This window comes from Zalophus californianus, chromosome 11 (assembly GCF_009762305.2).
Source record: "Zalophus californianus isolate mZalCal1 chromosome 11, mZalCal1.pri.v2, whole genome shotgun sequence".
In the NCBI taxonomy this organism is placed as follows: domain Eukaryota; kingdom Metazoa; phylum Chordata; class Mammalia; order Carnivora; family Otariidae; genus Zalophus; species Zalophus californianus.
Window position 1 is genome coordinate 73,372,944 of NC_045605.1, and position 18,673 is coordinate 73,391,616.

Below are 18,673 nucleotides of genomic sequence, written 5' to 3' on the forward strand. Positions count from 1 at the left end.
CACACTGATGGGATGATTTTGTGTCATGTGGTTGGCTGGGACTTAAAAAAGTTCAGCTTCCATCCATTTGAGGTACGTGGGGGCTGGGGGTAGGAGCCACTTGCCGAATTTGTATCATGACAGGGCATGTTATTGTAAGATTTGGCAGTATGTTTCTAAATTATGTTCATTGATTGATAGCTCAATATATACTAGTGGTAAGGTTTTGAATTAAAGATAATAAATAGAAACCTCTTTCAAATTAGCCTTTTTGATAATTTTGATTTTTTTTTGGAGGGAGGCTGGTTTTTTGTTAGATCACATTAAATTGTTTTTGTTTTTACTTCAGGTGATACTGAAGATACTATGCATAGACATGTCAGCTTTGCCATTTTCTTGTTTGCTTGGACTTATGCTATTATTACTGTCCTACTTCATGGCTTCTTTGTAGGAATCGGTTTAAGCCACTTGCTTATTTTGGGAGGGGTAACTTAGTTAAAGTTAGATAATTTCACTTGAAAATTAACTTACCCTCATGTATACTGCAGTATGCTGAAGGTCCCCCTGTCAAGCCCTCTGGGTGGTAGAACTTTTACTCTGCCCCCAGGTCACCTTGTAAACAGACTGTAAGGAGTGACTCGCTTGACAAACAAATTGAGAGACGCTGGCAGTGCTAAAATTAGTAAAGCTTAAAGAACTGGATTTGTAAATTTTTGTGATGTTCCCCCCCCTTTTTTTTTAAAGATAAAAGTCATTATAATAGAAGCTTTAATATGTTCTTCCATTACCCAATGGGTCACTGCATATATGGCCTTGAGTGACCTTGCCCGGCTTTGGAGACGACTGACTTCGAAAACAGGCTTTGAGTTTGTATATAATTTTTTAGGTTTTACTCTGATTTGGATTTCGGCAAAAAATGATGATGTGAACAGAAGGTACCTCCTGTTCTTTAGTCTTTACCACCCATTTTTGGCCTTAATCACATGTTGCCTTCCATTATCATTTTACTCTGTTTGTCTCTGTTGGATTCTATTAGACTCAGACTCCTGGAGGATAGACACCCATGACTTTCGTGCTTCTAGCATAACACTTTGTACGCCATAAATACACAATAATTAATTGCTGAAAAAACAAATGCTCCTAATTGTGGATATTCTTTACATTGAAAGATGTAATCTTCAACTTTCTACATGAAAAATGAAGCTGATGTCCTTAATGCTTTAAGGCATTATGAGAAGCAACAAATTGGTATCTGTGGAATGCGTCAATTTTCTGTGATGAAAAATCTGTTTAAAAACAAAGGGTTAATCTTCTTAACATAACAAATGGGAAAAGATATACCATCCAACTAGGAAAAGAGTAGACTATGAAAAAGGAGTCCACGAAAGAAAAATATGAGAGCCAGTAAACGTAACAAACACACTCAGATTCATTAGCAACTAGGGGCATGCAGATGAAAAACAAGATGCCATTTTTTAGCCATTGGACTGGCAAGACTGTAACATGACTGAGAATGTTCAGTTATGGAAAGGTTTGTAGGGAAAAAAGAACATTTACATCCTTGCTGTTTGGTGTGTGAAATGGGGAAAGTAGTTGCTCAGTATCTATTTACGTTTAAATGCATATATTTCCTGACCTAGCAGTCCTCCTTTGGGGAATCAATGCTGTAGAATTGGACAGGGATTCACTGTAGCATTCTTTATAGAAGTGAAGGCTGAAATCAGCCTGCATCTCTGGAGCAGCACCAGGTATAGGGGCGCTGACCCCCCCCACAGTTAAAAAATCCTGTGTGTAGCTTCTCCCTAAAAACTCAACTAATACCTGCTTTTGACCAGAAGCCTTACTGATAACATCAAGAGTTGATTAACACATATTTTATATGTTATATGTATTATATTCTGTATTCTTACAATAAAGTAAGCTAGAGAAAAGAAAATGTTAAGGAAATCATAAGGAAGAGAAAATACATTTCAGTACTACACTGTATTTATCAACAAACATCTGTGTGTATGTGGGCCCATGTAATTCAAACCCATGTTGTTCAAGGGTCAACTATATATACAATGGGGTGTAGGATACACCAAACTCCTAATAATAGTATCTCTATTGCTCCAAGATTGGAAGGAAAATAGTCTGGATTTGCTTACCCTTTGTTCACTTTTATATTGCTAGATCTTTAAAATGGATGTGAATCAAAATTAAAAAAATTAATGTTGATGTAAAAAGTAGATTGATCACTCTGTCAATTTTAACTCCCATCTCCTATGTACTGACACTCTAACTGATTTAAGTTCAGGACTACCCAGACCTTTATTAAAAAATAGGTTGTCTTTGATCCTCAAGGTAGAAATTTAAGAATTAAAAAAAAGAAGTTGAATTGTCACAAGAGGTGGGGGGAATGACCTTAAATTATAGTAATTCTGAGTATAGTTCAACTCTTGCTCAGCAGCTAGTCTTTTTTCCAGTTGGATATAATTATAATTGCTGTGATATGATGAAAAGAATCCTAAAGTAATGTTCTTATTTATGTTTTAATCTAACTACCTATATGTTTATTTTTAGCTGTGTGTGAGTATGCTTGTGTGTAAAGATTGTCAAGTAGGGGGGAGGTTGAATTCACCAGATAAAGCAGAACTTACCTATTCAAAAGAGCATTTGTGGTTCTGGTTCTGAGTAAGATGGAGTAAGCACCCTCCACCCTGCCTATCCCACTGAAGGCACTGGGCAGAATATAAGTAGCAGCTATTTAAGGATTCTGGAAAGTAAATTGTAACAGGGAGATTGGGGGGAAAGACCAGAATTCAAGAAACCACTGAACCAGGAGCTAATTTACGTTTTTTTGTTTTGTTTTTTTTCCCACTGGGTCCCCTTCCCTGTTCCCCACCATGCCTGAACTTGAACCATGGAGTTGAGCATCAGTGCAGACAGAGCGCTCCAGGAGAAGCCCTCTAGTTCAAGTTCAAGGGACAAGAAGGAGGTCTGGCAACACAGGCTCCTGAAACTCTGTGGGAGGAGAACTTCCTCTTTGAACAGAGGAGTTGTGGCACCAAGACAGCTGTTCTTAGAAGTGACACCCAAAGCATGATCCATAAAAGAAAAAAATTGCTAAATTGGACTTCATCAAAATTGAAAATTTGGGACTTTTAAGAAATGGGAAGATAAGGTATAGGCTGGGAGAAAATGTTTGCAAATCTAGACACAAGAGGACTTGTGTCTGGAATGTATAATGTTAAGAACTCTCAAAACTTAACAGTAAGAAAACAAACAGCCCAATTAAAAAATGGGTAAAAGACAATTCACCAAAGAAGATATACAGATGGCAAATAAGCACATGAGAAGATACTCAACTTCAGCTATTAAGGATATGCAAATTAAGACCATCATGAGCTACCGCTACTTATCTATTATACTGACCATACCAGATGCCAGTGAGCATGGAGAGCAGTTGGAACTCTCCTACGTGGCTAGCGGCAATGCAAAGTGGTACAGGCACTCTGGAAAATAGTTTGGCGACTTCTTATAAATTCAACATATACTCACCAGATGGCCAAGCAGTCTCACTCTTAGAGAAGCAAAAACATATGTTCATACAAAAGCTTTGTACATGAATGTTTATAGCAGCTCTACTTAAAATTGCCAAAAGCTGGAAACAACTTGCCTGGGTTGTTTGAATGGATAAGCTGTGATACATTCATATTATGGAATACTATGCAGCAGGGAAATAACTATGAATAACCCAGAACCACTTGAATGAGTCTCAAAAAGCTTATGTTAAGTGAAAGAAACCAGTCTTAGAAGATTATATGCTGTATAATTCCATTATATGACACTCTGGGAAAGATGAAACTAGTGATGAAGAACATATCGGTGATTGCCAGGAGTTGAGGTATGGGGAGGTTGTGACCACAAAGCAGTATCCCAGCAGAGTTTCTTGAGGTGTTGGAACTGTCCTGTATCTTGATTTTGGTGGTGGTTATACAATTCTACACGCAATGTGTTAAAATTCATAGAACTACATACCAAAAAGTCAATTTTATTGTAAGTTAACTTAAAAGAAGAAAAAAGCATTTGCCCCTTCAGTAAACCCATTGAGGGGCTGTAGACTTATTTCAGTAAAACTATCATTTCTTAAACCTTTTTTGGAACTCCTGGGGAATTGACTTAGGCACATTATTTTAAATATCTTCAACTTTTCTATTCCTAATGTGTATCCTTTGAGGATGTTTTGTTTTTGTTTTGTCTGTAAACAGTGAAAAGCTGTTCAGAGAGACAGGTCTGATGAATAAGGTGGGTGAAGGCTGGGTAACAACTTAATGGTAAAGAACAAGAGGGAATGATTAATTAGCCAATTTCGATTTCTAGGAATGGTTTGCTAGATATTTGATGTGAACTTCCCCCCTTGAACTAAAAATGCTGGGTATGGTATTTTATTTTATTATTATTTTTTAAGGATTTTATTTATTTGAGAGAGAGAGTGCGCGTGCGTGCGTGCATGCATGTGCATGAGTGGGGGGAGGAGCAGAGGGAGAGGGAGGTCTGAGAGAATTCCAAGCCAACTCCCTGCTGAGTGCAGAGCCCAGCCTTATGCAGGGCTCCATCTCAAGACCCTGAGATCCTGACCTGAGTGGAAATCAAGAGTCGGATGCTTAACAGACTGAGACACCCAGGTGCCCCAGTATTTTATATTTTATATTTTTGATGCTATTGTAAATTTTATCAAAGATTCCTTAGGTCTCCTATATGTGATCATGTTGTCTACAAATAAAGATGGACTTGCTTCTTTTCTAATCCATATGCATTTTGCTTCTGTTCCTTACTCTATTCTGTCTAGGACTTCAGTACAATGTTGATTAGAAGCTGGGCGCCTGGCTGCCTTGGTCCTTGGTGCATGGGACTTGATCTCAGGGGTGTGAGTTTGAGCCCCACGTTGGGCAGAGAGAGAGCCTACTTTAAAAAAGTGGTGATAGTGAGCATCCTTGCCTTGTTTTCAGTCTTTAGAGTTAAAGCATGCAGTCTTTTGTCATGAAGTGTGTGGTAGCTGTAGATTTCTTACAGTGTACCTGTTTATCAGGTTGAAGAAGTTTCCTTCTTTCCCTGGTGTGCCGAGAATCTTTATCCAAGAGTTTTTATTATGCATGGGTGTTGCATTTTGTCAATTGCTTTATTCTACTGAAATGTGTATATGCTTTTTTCCCCTTTATTCTGTTAATATGGGGAGTCACTTGATTTGTTTTAAAGTGATTAAGCTTGGTCGTAATATATATTATTCTTTTTACATATTACTTGGTACACTTTGCTAATATTTTGTTTAAGGATATTTGTATCTATGTTTATGAAGGATATTGAATCTGTAGTTACTTTTTTGTTTTGTTTTTTTACTTGTAATGTCTGTTGATTTTAGTATCAGGATAATGCTGCTTCCTAAAATGAGCTGAGAACATTTCCTATAATTTCTGAAGGAGTTGGTATCCTTTCTTCTTTAACTATTTTGATAGAGTTCAGCAGTTAAAGGTTATATGGGGTTGGGGTTATTTTGTTTTGTTTTTTTTATTGGAAAGTTTTAAAATTATTCAATTTCTTTAATAGCGAGAGTGCTACTCATGTCTTTTTAAGACCGTTTTGATAACTTGTGACTTTTGAGGTATTTGTGCATTCATTCCATCTAGGTTGAATTTATTGACATAAAAGGTATTCACAGTATTGCCTTATTACCCTTTTAATTTTCATAGGCTCTTGTAGTGTTAGCCCCTTTTTAAGCTTGCTATTTGTCAATGACATCTTCTTTCTTGATCGGTTTGACTAGAGGTTTATCAATTTTATTGATTTATTCTTTACAAAGAGCAAGTTTTTGTTTTCAGTGATTTTCTACATTGTTTTTCTGATATTTCATGAATTTCTTCTGTCTTTGTTTACTGCTTTCTTCATTCTATGTTGGTTTTTTAAAAAGATTTTATTTATTTGAGAGAGAGAGCATGAGGGGGGGGGGCGGTCAGAGGGAGAAGCTGACTCCTGCTGAGCAGGGAGCCCGATGCGGGACTCGTCCAGAATCACAACCTGAGTGGAAGGCAATTGCTTAACCAACTGAGCCACCCAGGCGCCCCCGTCTACGTTGATTTTAATTTTCTTTCTCTAGATTATTATCTTTTTTTTTTTGAAGACTTTGTCAGAGAGAGAGTGAACACACACACAAATGGTGGGTGGGGGGCATAGAGGGGGAGGGAGAGAGGGAGAGCATCTCCAGCCGACTCTGCACTGAGCATGGAGCCTGGCGTGGGGCTCGATATCATGACCCCGAGATCATGACCTGAGCCAGTTTGACACTTAACTAACTGAGCCACCCAGGTGCCCCTCTTTCTCTAGATTCTTTTCTTTTTCTTTATTAAGATTTTATTTATTTATTTGACAGAGAGTTAGCGAGAACAGGAACATAAGCAGGGGGAGTGGGAGAGGGAGAGGCAGGCTTCCCGCTGAGCAGGAAGCCCGATGCAGGAGATGCAGGACTCGATCCCAGGACCCTGGGGCCATGACCTGAACCGAAGGCAGACGCTGAACGACTGAGCCACCCAGGAGCCCCATGTATGCTTTTATATTTAAAGCAAGTTTCTTGTAAACAACCTATAGTTGTAGTATTTTTGTTTTGTTTTTTAAAATCCACTCTGGCAATCTGTGTATTTTTTTTTTTAGATCATTTGCACTTAACATGATTATCAATATAGTGATTAGGTGAAAATATATCACCTCTATGTTTTTCTTTTTCTTTTTCTTCTCTGTTCTTTGTTCCTTTTTTCCTTGCCTTTTTCTTTTCTTTTTTTTTTTTAAGATTTATTTATTTATTTATTTGACAGAGAGAGAGAGAGACAGCGAAGAGGGAACACAAGCAGGGGGAGTGGGAGAGGGAGAAGCAGGCTTCCCGCTGAGCAGGGATCCCGATGCGGGGCTCGGTCTCAGGACCCTGGGATCATGACCTGAGCTGAAGTCGGATGCTTAACTGACTGAGCCACCCAGGGGCCCCATATTTTTGTTTTGTTTCTTTTAAGATTTTATTTATTTATTTTAGAGAGAGCACAAACAGGGGTGGGGAGGAGAGGGAGAAGCAGACTCCCTGCTGAGCAGGGAGCCTGATGTGGGGCTCTATCCCAGGACCCTGGGATCATGACCTGAGCCGAAGTCAGGTGCTTAACTGACTGAGCCACCCAGACACCCCTTTTCTTGCCTTTTTAAAAAATATTAATTGGGTGTCTTTAGCATTTTATTTTGTCTCTGCTCTTGGCTTATTACTTATGCCTTTTTACAGGTTGCCCTTGGGTTAACATTATACACTTTACCTACCTGCAACTACTATTATAGTGTCTTATAACTATTATAGCATCTTTTACAAGTACACTTAAAAGTATGCTTCCATTTCTCTCCTTTCATCAAGAAATTAAAAAATGAGAAAAAGTCTGTTATGTTTACCCACATAGTTATACATATTTAAAGGTACTCTGTTCTGTTGTATTGTTTTAGATTGCCATCTGGTATTATTTTCATTTAAGCCTGAAGAACTTCTTTTATCATTTCTTTTAGTATAAGTTTGCTGGCAATTTTCTCATCTTTTATTTGTCTGAAAAAGTGTGTATTTCACCCCCAGTTTTGAAGAATAGTTTTGCTGGTGTTTCAGGTTTGCAATTCTCTCAGCTCTTTAAAGCTGTGTTTTGTGTTCTGGCTTGCCCTTACTGATAAGAAGTCTGAATTCATTCTTATCTTTGTTCTTTTGAACATAATGTGTCTTTTTCCTTAGGCTGCTCTTAAAATTATCTCTTTGGCTTTGGCTTTTAGTGATTTGATTATAATATGCCGTTGTGTACAGTTTTGAGGTTTATCCTGCTTGGGTTTGTTGAGTTTCTAGGAGCTGTGGGTTTATAATTTTCACCAAATTTGGAAGATTTTGGCTATTGTTTGGTCCAAATATATATATATTTGATATATAATATATATATTAGGAAGCTTGCACGTGTGAGTCGGGGGTGGGAGGGGCAAAGGGAGAGGGAAAGAGAATAGGAGAATCTTAAGTAGGGGCGCCTGGGTGCCTCAGTCGTTAAGCGTCTGCCTTCTGCTCAGGTCATGATCCCAGGGTCCTGGGATCAAGCCCCGCATCTGGCTCCCTGCTCCCCGGAAGCCTGCCTCTCCCTCTCCCACTCCCCCTGCTTGTGTTCCCTCTCTCGCTGTGTCTCTCCCTATCAAATAAATAAATAAAATCTTAAAAAAAAAAAAATCTTAAGTAGGCTCCATGCTCAACAAGGAGCCCAACGTGGGGCTTGATCTCACGACCCTGAGATCATGACCTGAGCCCAGATCAAGAGTTGGATGCTTAACTGACTGAGACACCCAGGCGCCCCAGTCAAATATTTAAAAGCATTTCCTCCTCCTTTCCTGAGACTCCAGTTATACATATTCAAGAACTCGATTTATTGGGAGGTTAGGGGATATCCTTAGGGTGTGTCTGCCACAACTTCCCAAAGCAGAGGCCTGGTGACCTTCCCACTGTGTCAGTATCCATTACCCCCCCCCACCTGCTACAGGTCGTAAGGTCCAATTGTGCCTTTGCAGGTGACCTTTGTTTTATGACAAAATAATTTTCTCATAATGAGCATCTCATCTTAGTGAATAGAATTAAGATGAAAATCTTCCCTAGGATATACCTGTAAGACTGAAAGAAATTCTAATTTAATGACATAGATACAGTTGACAGTAGTAAATGCTTCCTTATGTAATTGAATGTGACATTAATTCTCCTACTATACTTTGTCAAATTACTCTTATTCTTCAGTGCAGGAATCACGGCCATGGCCCCCACCCTCCAGGGTTTGGTCGACATGGAATCTGTGCATCTGAAAGCAAAGAACTTGCCAAAGCGAGAGAGGCTCTTCCTCTTATAGAGGACTCTAGTAACTGTGACATTGTAAAAGCTACTCAGTAAGTCTCCCCAATGTTTCATTTTATCCTGTGTTCTGTTGAATTATAATGACATTTGTGCATTTCATGGCATCCCAGTGTATACCTTCCTCACTTCATACTTAAGCCCTAGCATGTTTGTCCTACCAACATCAGAGCACTTAATGCAGTGCACCCTTTTAGCTGTTGATTACCAGTCTCTCCCATTAAATCATGAGCAGCTTCTTAGCAAAAGCATGTCGTTTTTTTCCTTGTCATCCCAGGGCTTTTGCATAGTTCTTGTCATGTATCAGGTGCTGAATAAATCTTTGTTGAGTGAATGAATGAGATTATAAATGATACTAAAACTATGAGTTTGAAACACAAATCTGAGTTTTTAAAAACGTACTACAACCTAAATAGGTCAACAGAATGGAAAAATATCAGCTCACACATTTATGGATATTTTAAACAATTATTTATCGAGTAATTTCTATGTACCTATTGCACTGGGTGCACTGGAAGAAAGTCGGTAAAGTAAAATAGGTTTTCTGACCTCTTGAAGCAAATAGCGGGTTATTTGCTTGCACTGAAAATGAAAGTATGTTTTGAAAGTTTCCCCTTAAGATCTCCATAGGTGGGTATGTGCATTAAATCATTTCTAACATTTTCACCCTCACGGATCTCACTGTTCATTAACATCCACCCCACCTCTTGCCATTGAATGTATTTTGAAATATTTTGTCTCTCAGACTACATTAAATTGACTACTACATTTTCTTAGTAATCAAATACAAATCTGCCCATCAGAGCTAATCAACTTATAAGGAACTAATGTTATCACACCTAACTTGATATAATTTCTGTCAAAAGCAAAGCTGTTTGGTGATTAGCCTGTTAAGCCTTAACAGAGACTGATGTGTTATTTATGTTAAAAAATAATCGACGATTATTTGAGTATTCTAATTACTAATTTATATGAACTCTAGAGGCCCTTGGAGCTGCTACTTTAGGTGAATATTATTTGATATTATTTATATTCTTATTTTTATATGAAGGTAAGAGTGTTCTTAAGGTAAATCTTTGCTTTAATTAGCATAGAAGCGTTTAAATGTTTATCTGCTGCCGGTAAAGCTCTGTTATGATAAATGTAAGAAATTAGGCTACAGTCACAGGGAATCTCAGTAAAAACTCCCATTTTACATCTTCCCTAAAATTTCCGTCAGGTCTTGGGCCTTCTTAAATGGTTGTGGGAGTATCATTAGGTGGTGTTTGGAAAAGGCAAAAGAGAGGTAGGATGCGTGTGTTCTCTAAATTACCAACATCTCATTAGTGTGTGCTCTTACATTTCTCACATAAAGGGAGTATTTCTTTTTCAGTAAAATGTTAAAGTTGACATTTAAAACTTGGAGAATATGAATACATGTATCATTATCAACAGTTCACTCTCTTATTACTATTTTCACTTAGCGTTGTTAAACAGGTATCTCTGTCTTAAAGAGTGCCATAAAGACAGACTGATAAGCACACACATTTTGGTAAGGCAGAAATTACTTAATCTAAAATGTGATTTTGACCCTTGAGGGCCTATTGAAACATTCGGGGCCCTCTAAATGAAAATAAGTCTCAAAGAAAGTGCTAAATGGTCTGTTGGGGACTTAATAGTTACTGTTAGAAAGAAAGAAAGCTAATCAGTGATTTAAAAAATTACTATCGCATTAAAGAGAGACATTTCTCATTCTGATAGTCCATTAAATAACCCTCTTCAATATTCCTCCAGTCCATCCCTCCTTTTCCATCTCTTAGTTTAGGTTCTCATTGCCTCTCACCTGTATGTCTATACAAGAGTCACCCTCTTCTAATTAACTCCCATTCCACCACTCATGCGATCTTTCTTAAAACTCGGCGTGTGTGCTTTCCTCTTTAAAACCTTCAGTGGTTTCCCTTTGAGCTAAGAAGTCTAAACTCATAGCATGGCCCAGAAGGCCCACGCAGGTTTTGCCTTCCTCTTCTAGCCTCGTCTCTTGCACATTCCCTTCCTTTATGCTTAATGCTTCTGCCATGCTAACTTGCTTATATTTCTCTGAACACCGTGCAGTTTCACATCTCTGATTTTTGTCCAGGCTATTTCCACGGCCTCAGATACCCTTCCTTCAGCCTATGAGACAGCTCACATGTATCGTGCTTCATCTCCTTCAGGAAGGGCTAATCTTTCCTTTCTTTGCTGTGACTATACCATGTCTACATTGTATTGTTGAATTGATCCCGTTCCTACTTTGCTTTTAGTCTCTCTCCCTTATTAAAGGATAGGATTGTAGTCAGGGATCAGCACTATGCATTTCTGGCATATAGTAGAGGATAAAATGAAATTTATTGAAGGGAGGGGAAATGTGAATGTTGAAGTTTAGTTAAGAAGATCAAGTTCAACTCCAAGTGGGTTGGTCTGATCAGTTAGAAAATAGGGTTTACTTTCGTTGTTTACAAGGCTTAACAATATGCCCTCTGTGTACATCTTTGTTAATTACTGTATTTCTGTGTCAACTGAAAGACAGATTGGATAAAGATGTGATAAAAGGAAGAAATTTTGGTATTTGAAATTATTTTAATGGTATCAATTATGCTTTTTTTTTTTTCTTATTTGAGATACGGGATTTTTGAACGTTGTAAAGAGTTGGTAGAAGCAGGATGTGATGTCAGGCAACCTGACAAAGAAAATGTGTCGCTTCTTCATTGGGCTGCTATTAACAACAGGCTGGATCTTGTAAAGTAAGATGGGATATATGTGTGTTAATTAAGTGTGTGTTTGTTTTTCTAGACCTCTCTTCATTTGTCTTTTTCTTCAAGTACAAGTATGAATGTTGTACCATCTGTCATCTTTTATTGTGAATGAATACCTGAAACTTCATGCCATACACATCAGTTCATAGTGTTGAAAAGAACCTTAGTGATCGTCTATTTTTCTTAGAATAAATACATGAAAACAGAAATTGTAATAACCCTCTGTAAAAGCACTCAGTCCTACAGAAGTCTGAGATTCACACAATAGCATCAAACAGATCCCTGGTGAAATATTCTCAGCAAAAACCTTGGAGTTTAAGAAAATAAAAATGTACTAACGTTTAAAATATACTCAAATAAACACACTTTATATTCCCTGGCAAACTCCTTTTCTGTGGAAATAAACTAGATTATTTGGATAATATGATATATGAAGCATAACTTTAAAATAATGAGATTAATTCCTATAAACCACAGAAGAAAATAAGTCTCTTTACCTTATAGGTTTACCTGATACACTGTATCACACCTGTGACCCCGAAATAGAAAGCCAAATACTCAAAGTGTCTAACTTTTCTGAAAGGATTTTGAATGAATTTTTTACTACTTACTTTTAGAATTCAGTCCTGCCTAGTAATTCTAATTCTAAACTGTTAAAAGTGACATAATTCCACCTTTCGTCTTGCAAGTTAAGTAGAATGTCTGTATGATCCTAAATGTTTTGAATATAAACCGTTTTGAGAGTACTGAGTAATTAGAGTACGTGAAGAGTAGTTATTGTGCGCTTGGTATGTCTGTTATAATGGAATGCTCCTGACAGCAGGAGTAATTATTGATATGCTGAGAATATTTCACCAGGGATCTGTTTGATGCTGTTGTGTGAATCTCAGACTTCTGTAGGTCTGCGTGCTTTTAGGGAGGGTTATTATAATTTCTGTTTTCATGTGTTTCTTACTAAGAAAAATTAATGTTTTCTTTCTCAGCATGAATTTTAAGTTTTAAATCTTATTTTCATTTATGTCTGTTTTTAATAGGTTTTATATTTCAAAAGGTGCTGTAGTAGATCAGTTGGGTGGAGATTTAAATTCGACTCCTCTTCACTGGGCCATCAGGTAAAGATTTCTTTGAACACTGAAATTGCTATTCAGAATCAAAGTGACTTAAGTTCATTTTCTGAATCTTGTAGACCAACACTTTCTTACAGAATTTTCTGTGATAATGGAAGTGTTCTGTTATGTGGTGTGGCCACTGGCCACATGTGAAATATGGTTAATGCAACTAAGGAAATGAATTTTTAATTTTATTTAATTTTAACTAATTGAATTTAAATAGCCACATGTGGCTAGTAACTACGTTATTGGAAACTTGTTACAGACCATTTGAAAGGCTTTCTTTCCCTTTTTTCCCCCACCTTCATTAAAAAAAAAAAAAAATTACAGTTCTAAAGAGTTTCCAGAGACAGTGTTTTTCAGTGTTTAATTTAGGGTTCCATTATGATGCTAAAACTCAAATATGTGTATTATACTTTCTTATAATCAAAGTAAGTATCTTTTATATCTGATCACATGGATAAAGCGATAGTTCAGAGAACTGTAAACTCAGTTCTTTTTTTTCAAATTTTTATTTAAATTCTAGTTAGTTAACATACAGTGCAGTATTGGTTTCAGGAGTAGCATTCAGTGATTCATCACTTACATATAACACCCAGTACTCATTATAACAAGTGCTCTCCTTAATACCCATCTCGGTCAGTTCTTTTCTGTGGTATAATATTGGCCATTTGAAGCTCAAGGTAACATGCTTGTCTTGATACTTAACAATTTCTTCATCTGTCATTTTAATCCCAGTCTCTGGTTGGTGGGGTTGGCGTGAACCCCAAACTAAAATGAATAATTGTTCATTTAAGAAAAGGAGTAGAGTCTTTTTTCCATAGCCAAGAATTTTGAAGAATTTAGGTTACCTCATCCCTTTTAAGCTAGCAAGGTACAATGCTTTACATGGAAAATGAGCCATATTCAAGTGTAAAAGTATGTAGTTCCTAAGAATAAATAATACTATCATGTATACCTGTAGTCTGTGAATGTTGTACTTCAGTGTATCTGGCTCATGATTATTTCTTGTTTTTAAAATAGCAACATAGCAACAGTGAGGGGCGCCTGGGTGGCTCAGTCGTGAAGTGTCTGTCTTCAGCTCAGGTCATGATCCCAGGGTTCTGGGATCGAGCCCTTGCAGGGCTCCCTGCTCCGCGGGAAGCTTGCTTCTCCCTCTCCTCCCCCCTCCCCCCGCTTGTGTTTCCTCTCTCTCTTTGTCTCTCTCTGTCAAATAAATAAATAAAATCTTAAAAAAACATTTTTAATAAAATAGCAACAGTGAAGTCTAAGTGGTTTTAAAGTTTTCATTTTGGGCATTAGTCATGTAGAATTGTTACTTCTATGTGGTAGCAACATAAGGTTTATAGTAGATTGGGAGGTTATTAAGTATATTACCAGCACTCAAGAAAGACTTTCCAGATAGCTCTAAGTTTGGAGCATTAAAGTGAAATATGTTTAGAGAATCGCCAGTGTTTTAAAAGTCTGTTAGGAAATCCTCTTTATATTGAACCAAAATCTTTCATGTCTTAGGGATATCAATTTCTTCCTGAAGTTTTTCTTTTTCTGCATGCTACAGAAAACAGTATAATTTTTATCCTCTATCTACAGACAAGGACATTTGCCTATGGTCATATTATTACTACAGTATGGAGCAGACCCCACTCTCATTGATGGGGAGGGCTTCAGCAGCATCCACCTGGCAGTATTATTTCAGCACATGCCCATTATAGCCTATCTCATCTCCAAAGGACAGGTACGTTTTGAAACCTATCTCATACTCCAGCTATTGTGAACCTGAAGAGATTGGGAGGATGGTTAGTAATAGTCTGTCCTTGTTTTTAAAGTAGACGTTATAGATATCCAGATACTCAAATATTAGCCTCAGTGAAGCTAGCTATTGAATGCTGCTTTTCTGGCTTCATTGGAGCAAAAAGGACAGGTTTTTAGCACAGTAACATATAATAGGTATTTTTGAAACTTGTAAGCCTACAATAGTTTTCCTTATGATCCCAGTAATTTGCAGAGTTTTTCAAAAACATGACTTTAAAAGCCTGTATTTTTCTTCTGGTTGAATGTAGAAATGGTAGTCAGATCACTAAATTAACCCATCATTTGCTTTCATTATTTGAGTCCAAATGGGAGACCAATTTGAATGTGTGCTTCTTATTGTTCTCTAAAGTAATTCCATGAAAAATGACTTGCCTTAAGAGGCATCCATTTATGGCACAGGTTAAATTATAGGGTATTGGCGGTGGGAGTTTCACTGTCGGCTGTACTTGTCTGGGAAGTGCTTTCTGGTAGCAAAGTAGTTTATACATCAGCAGACTCGCCTGTAACAGGCATGGAAACGTGTTTGCACAAATTCTCTTGGAATGATTGTGTTCTTTTTAAATAAGCACTTTCTCTCAGACTTAGCCAGCTGAAGTAGAATAATTATAACCTCTTGGGTCTCATTTTGGGAAGACGTATGAGGAGGAGCCCTGTCTGCCTCTCTTTGGGCTCTTTCCCGAGTTGTATTCCTCCAGGGCCCAAAAGACTCTTCGGTAACTGAAACTCTTTCTTTGACTTGGATGGAACCATTATTGTGTGCCTCAAACCTGGGCCCATTTATTAAAAGGAGCATATCCTCGTGGAGATAGGGTTTCCTTTTTTCCCCCCCTATATTCTAAAAAATAGAAAATAATTTTTCACATTTTACTCTTTGGAACAGAAGTCCAAAAATACAGTGAGTTGCCTCAGAAAAGATGGATATTTCACTATCCCTTGTGTGTTTACATAAAGACTGGGTACCATTGTATAAGACACGGTAGTTTGAATTACTCTGTCAGTTAAGGTGTAACCTCAATGATTCCTAAGGTCTCTGCAGTCTCTTATATTTGATGGCCATTGTTAGCCTTCTCCCCCTTTCCTTAGCTCTCTTCCATTCACATTATACACTTTAAACCATATATTCAGATTTTCCCTTTAAGAATATTTTGTAGAAATCAATGGATTTTTACCCTATGGATGTGAAGCAGAACATTCTTTTGTTCAAATGATATTTGAACCCTTCTTGTAAACACAATGGTAATGTTGAATGTATTAGAGAGCTACTTCCATTAAGAGAAGAGAGAATTTTGACTGCGTTTACAGTAAGTCTGATTGACTCTTCTTTTTGAACAGAGTGTGAATATGACAGATTTAAATGGGCAGACACCTCTCATGTTATCAGCTAACAAAGTACTTGGGTAAGTACATTTAACTGAATTGCCTCATTTGGATTCTTGGTTCTAATTTCTGTGTATGTAATTTTAAGTATCTTAGAATGTTGAGATGATACTACTTTGTGAAAAAGAAAGATTTTCCACCTTGTGACTGATAGGAACTTTTAATGTAGTTGTGGTTAGACAGGCACCACTGAAATAAATTTTCTTTTTCCTGGTAGCTTTGGGGAAAAGTTTGAAAACTACTAATAAGAAAAAAATTTCCTTACAGAACAAGTAGAGATTCCATAGCATATACTTATTAATGTGACTTATATTTCTGAGTTTGCATTTTTTTTAAAAAAGGGCTACAAGTTTAAATGTTCTCATAATTTGAAATCTAGATGATAAAATCTTTTCAGAAAACAATACATTTTGAGGTTCTCTGCCATTGTTGACCGCTCTGAAAATATTAATTGTAACTGATCTATGAATATAGTCTATTGCTATGTTTATATCAAGTATTTACATACTTAAGTTTTTCTATGTATTGTATAAACACATGTGATTAATGACCACCATATAGTCCCAACTTCTGGTGGTCTTTCTGTCCAAATACTTGCTACAGTTTTACCTTTATGAATTTGTTTCCAGTGTTGTACTTAATTTCTGATTCTGCTTTTACTTAGGACCTCTCTCCTAGGAACCGAGTTAGTTGTGATGCCATTTCCTTTTGTTCGTGGAGTGCTGGGGCTGGGGGTTGAATTTTGTTAAAAAGCATTTCATCTTTTTTGCTGATAACTCTAAAGTCAGATAATAGTGTTTAAAGATGTTGATAGAATAAGTAAGTAGAATATTGCTTTATTAAAAGAATCTCTTCAGCAGTCACGAAGGAAGGGAAGATATTGATGGTAAAGTAAAAATATTGAATTCTGCCTGCAATAATTGGTTAAAGGGAACATGGAAAGTTAGCTTTTGGCTTATCCCCTCAAATATAATGTTGTACATTTAGTTTTTAATTAGGTAAATGACATAGCATTGGCCAAAGCTAAAGTCACAATTTAAGAAAAAATGTTAACCAATAGAACAACAACATGAAAGTAAAAGTTTGAAAAACAAAAGCAGTTATTCCACTGTATTGACATTGAAATTATATTATCTGTGTAGCAGACTGTCACTTGCAGATGTGTTTTTGGGGGGTGCATCTCTCCTATTAGCCCCTGGAATAGAACTCTGCAGAAAGAAGTTTTGTGGTTTTCAGAATACTTAACTGATTGGTCAATTTATACCTTAGCTTAAAAGATTTGTTATTTTGCATTTACCCGTGAAATCATTCATCTCTCTTAATACTCCTGGGTATTTTATTGTTTTGAGACAGGCCAGAACCAACTGGATTTCTTTTAAAGTTTAATCCTTCTCTCAATGTGGTTGATAAAATACACCAAAACACTCCACTCCACTGGGCAGTTGCAGCAGGAAATGTTAATGCAGTCGATAAACTTTTGGAAGCTGGTTCTAGCCTGGATATCCGAAATGTTAAGGTATGACCAGGTATTTATCTCCCTTAGTTTATTAGGTCTTCAGTTAGAAAATTAGTACATCAACATAAACATAAGCTATACATATATTTTCAATTAACCACAAGATAAATAACCATCAACTGTAGCTGGCTACTTTCAGAATGAATACATTTGAGTCTGTGATTCTGCTGATTTCTTATAAAATGTTTAGCACCCATACTCTGTGGAAAATATAATTGAATTTTCTGTCTCTCTCTTTTTAAGGGTGACACACCTCTTGATATGGCTCTACAAAACAAAAATCGCCTCATTATTCACATGCTAAAAACAGAAGCCAAAATGAGAGCCAACAAGAAGTTCAGACTTTGGAGGTGGCTGCAGAAATGCGAGGTATGTTCATATGGGTCCTGTTCTGTGGGCCATTAGAACTGTTTTATTCATTTGTGTTTGTTTCTTAAGGCAAATCAGGAAGAAAACCAGGGCGAAACCAGGAAATTGGCTTAGTGCTACATTACATCTGCTCATTGCATCTTTCCCACGCATCCCGTAGCCCAGAGTTGGAAATTTGGCACTTTCATTAGCAGTTTACTATTGGTCCTCAGCTAGATGGCTCTAAAGCTACATGTTATCTTGTGAATGTCATAGCATACTTCCACATTTATTTAATGAATGAATTGAAAACAGACGGTTTAGATTCTTAAACAAGCAAAGGGAAAGATACCTTGTTGCGAGAAAATTTGTGGAAGATTTTCTTTTTTTTTTTTTTTAAGATTTTATTTATTTATTTGAGAGAGAGAGAGCACGTGGTTTGGGGGGGGCGGTCAGAGGGAGAAGCAGACTCCCTGCCAAGCAGGGAGCCCGATGCGGGACTTGATCCAGGGACTCCAGGATCATGACCTGAGCCGAAGGCAGTCGCTTAACCAACTGAGCCACCCAGGTGCCCTGTGGAAGATTTTCTTAAAGAAATTGTTTTTATTGAAAATTTTTTCAAGAGGAAAATAGTAACATTCAACACGGATGAGTTGGACTTTAAAAATAAGTGTTGCAGACTTCAAGCATGTGATGGCTCTTCACAAAATGAAAACATCTGGAATTTCAAGAGATGTACCCAAGTTTACTCTTTGTTTAACTTGGCAGTTTCGAGTGATGTGAAAGTGAATTGATAGAGAAAGTTAGAATGTTCAGCTTGTTCTCGTGAATGGCCCAAAAA

General features: G+C 37.2%; 1 protein-coding gene across 8 annotated transcripts in view; it reads left to right on the forward strand.

The window, feature by feature from the left end:
* The window catches only part of ZDHHC13 (zinc finger DHHC-type palmitoyltransferase 13), a 47,770-nt gene that overhangs the window by 4,417 nt on the left and 24,680 nt on the right, over positions 1-18,673 (forward strand). For 2 of the 8 annotated variants that reach the window (XM_027579971.2, XM_027579973.2), the window contains exons 2-6: positions 8,789-8,934; positions 14,370-14,514; positions 15,924-15,988; positions 17,322-17,484; positions 17,728-17,853. In XM_027579971.2, the coding sequence (XP_027435772.1) occupies positions 8,789-8,934; positions 14,370-14,514; positions 15,924-15,988; positions 17,322-17,484; positions 17,728-17,853 (645 nt within the window). Of the gene's footprint in view, positions 1-3,599; positions 3,866-8,788; positions 8,935-11,535; positions 11,659-12,704; positions 12,783-14,369; positions 14,515-15,923; positions 15,989-17,321; positions 17,485-17,727; positions 17,854-18,673 lie in introns of those variants that run through there. The other 6 variants (XM_027579969.2, XM_027579976.2, XM_027579970.2 and 3 more) reach the window with 6 other exon arrangements.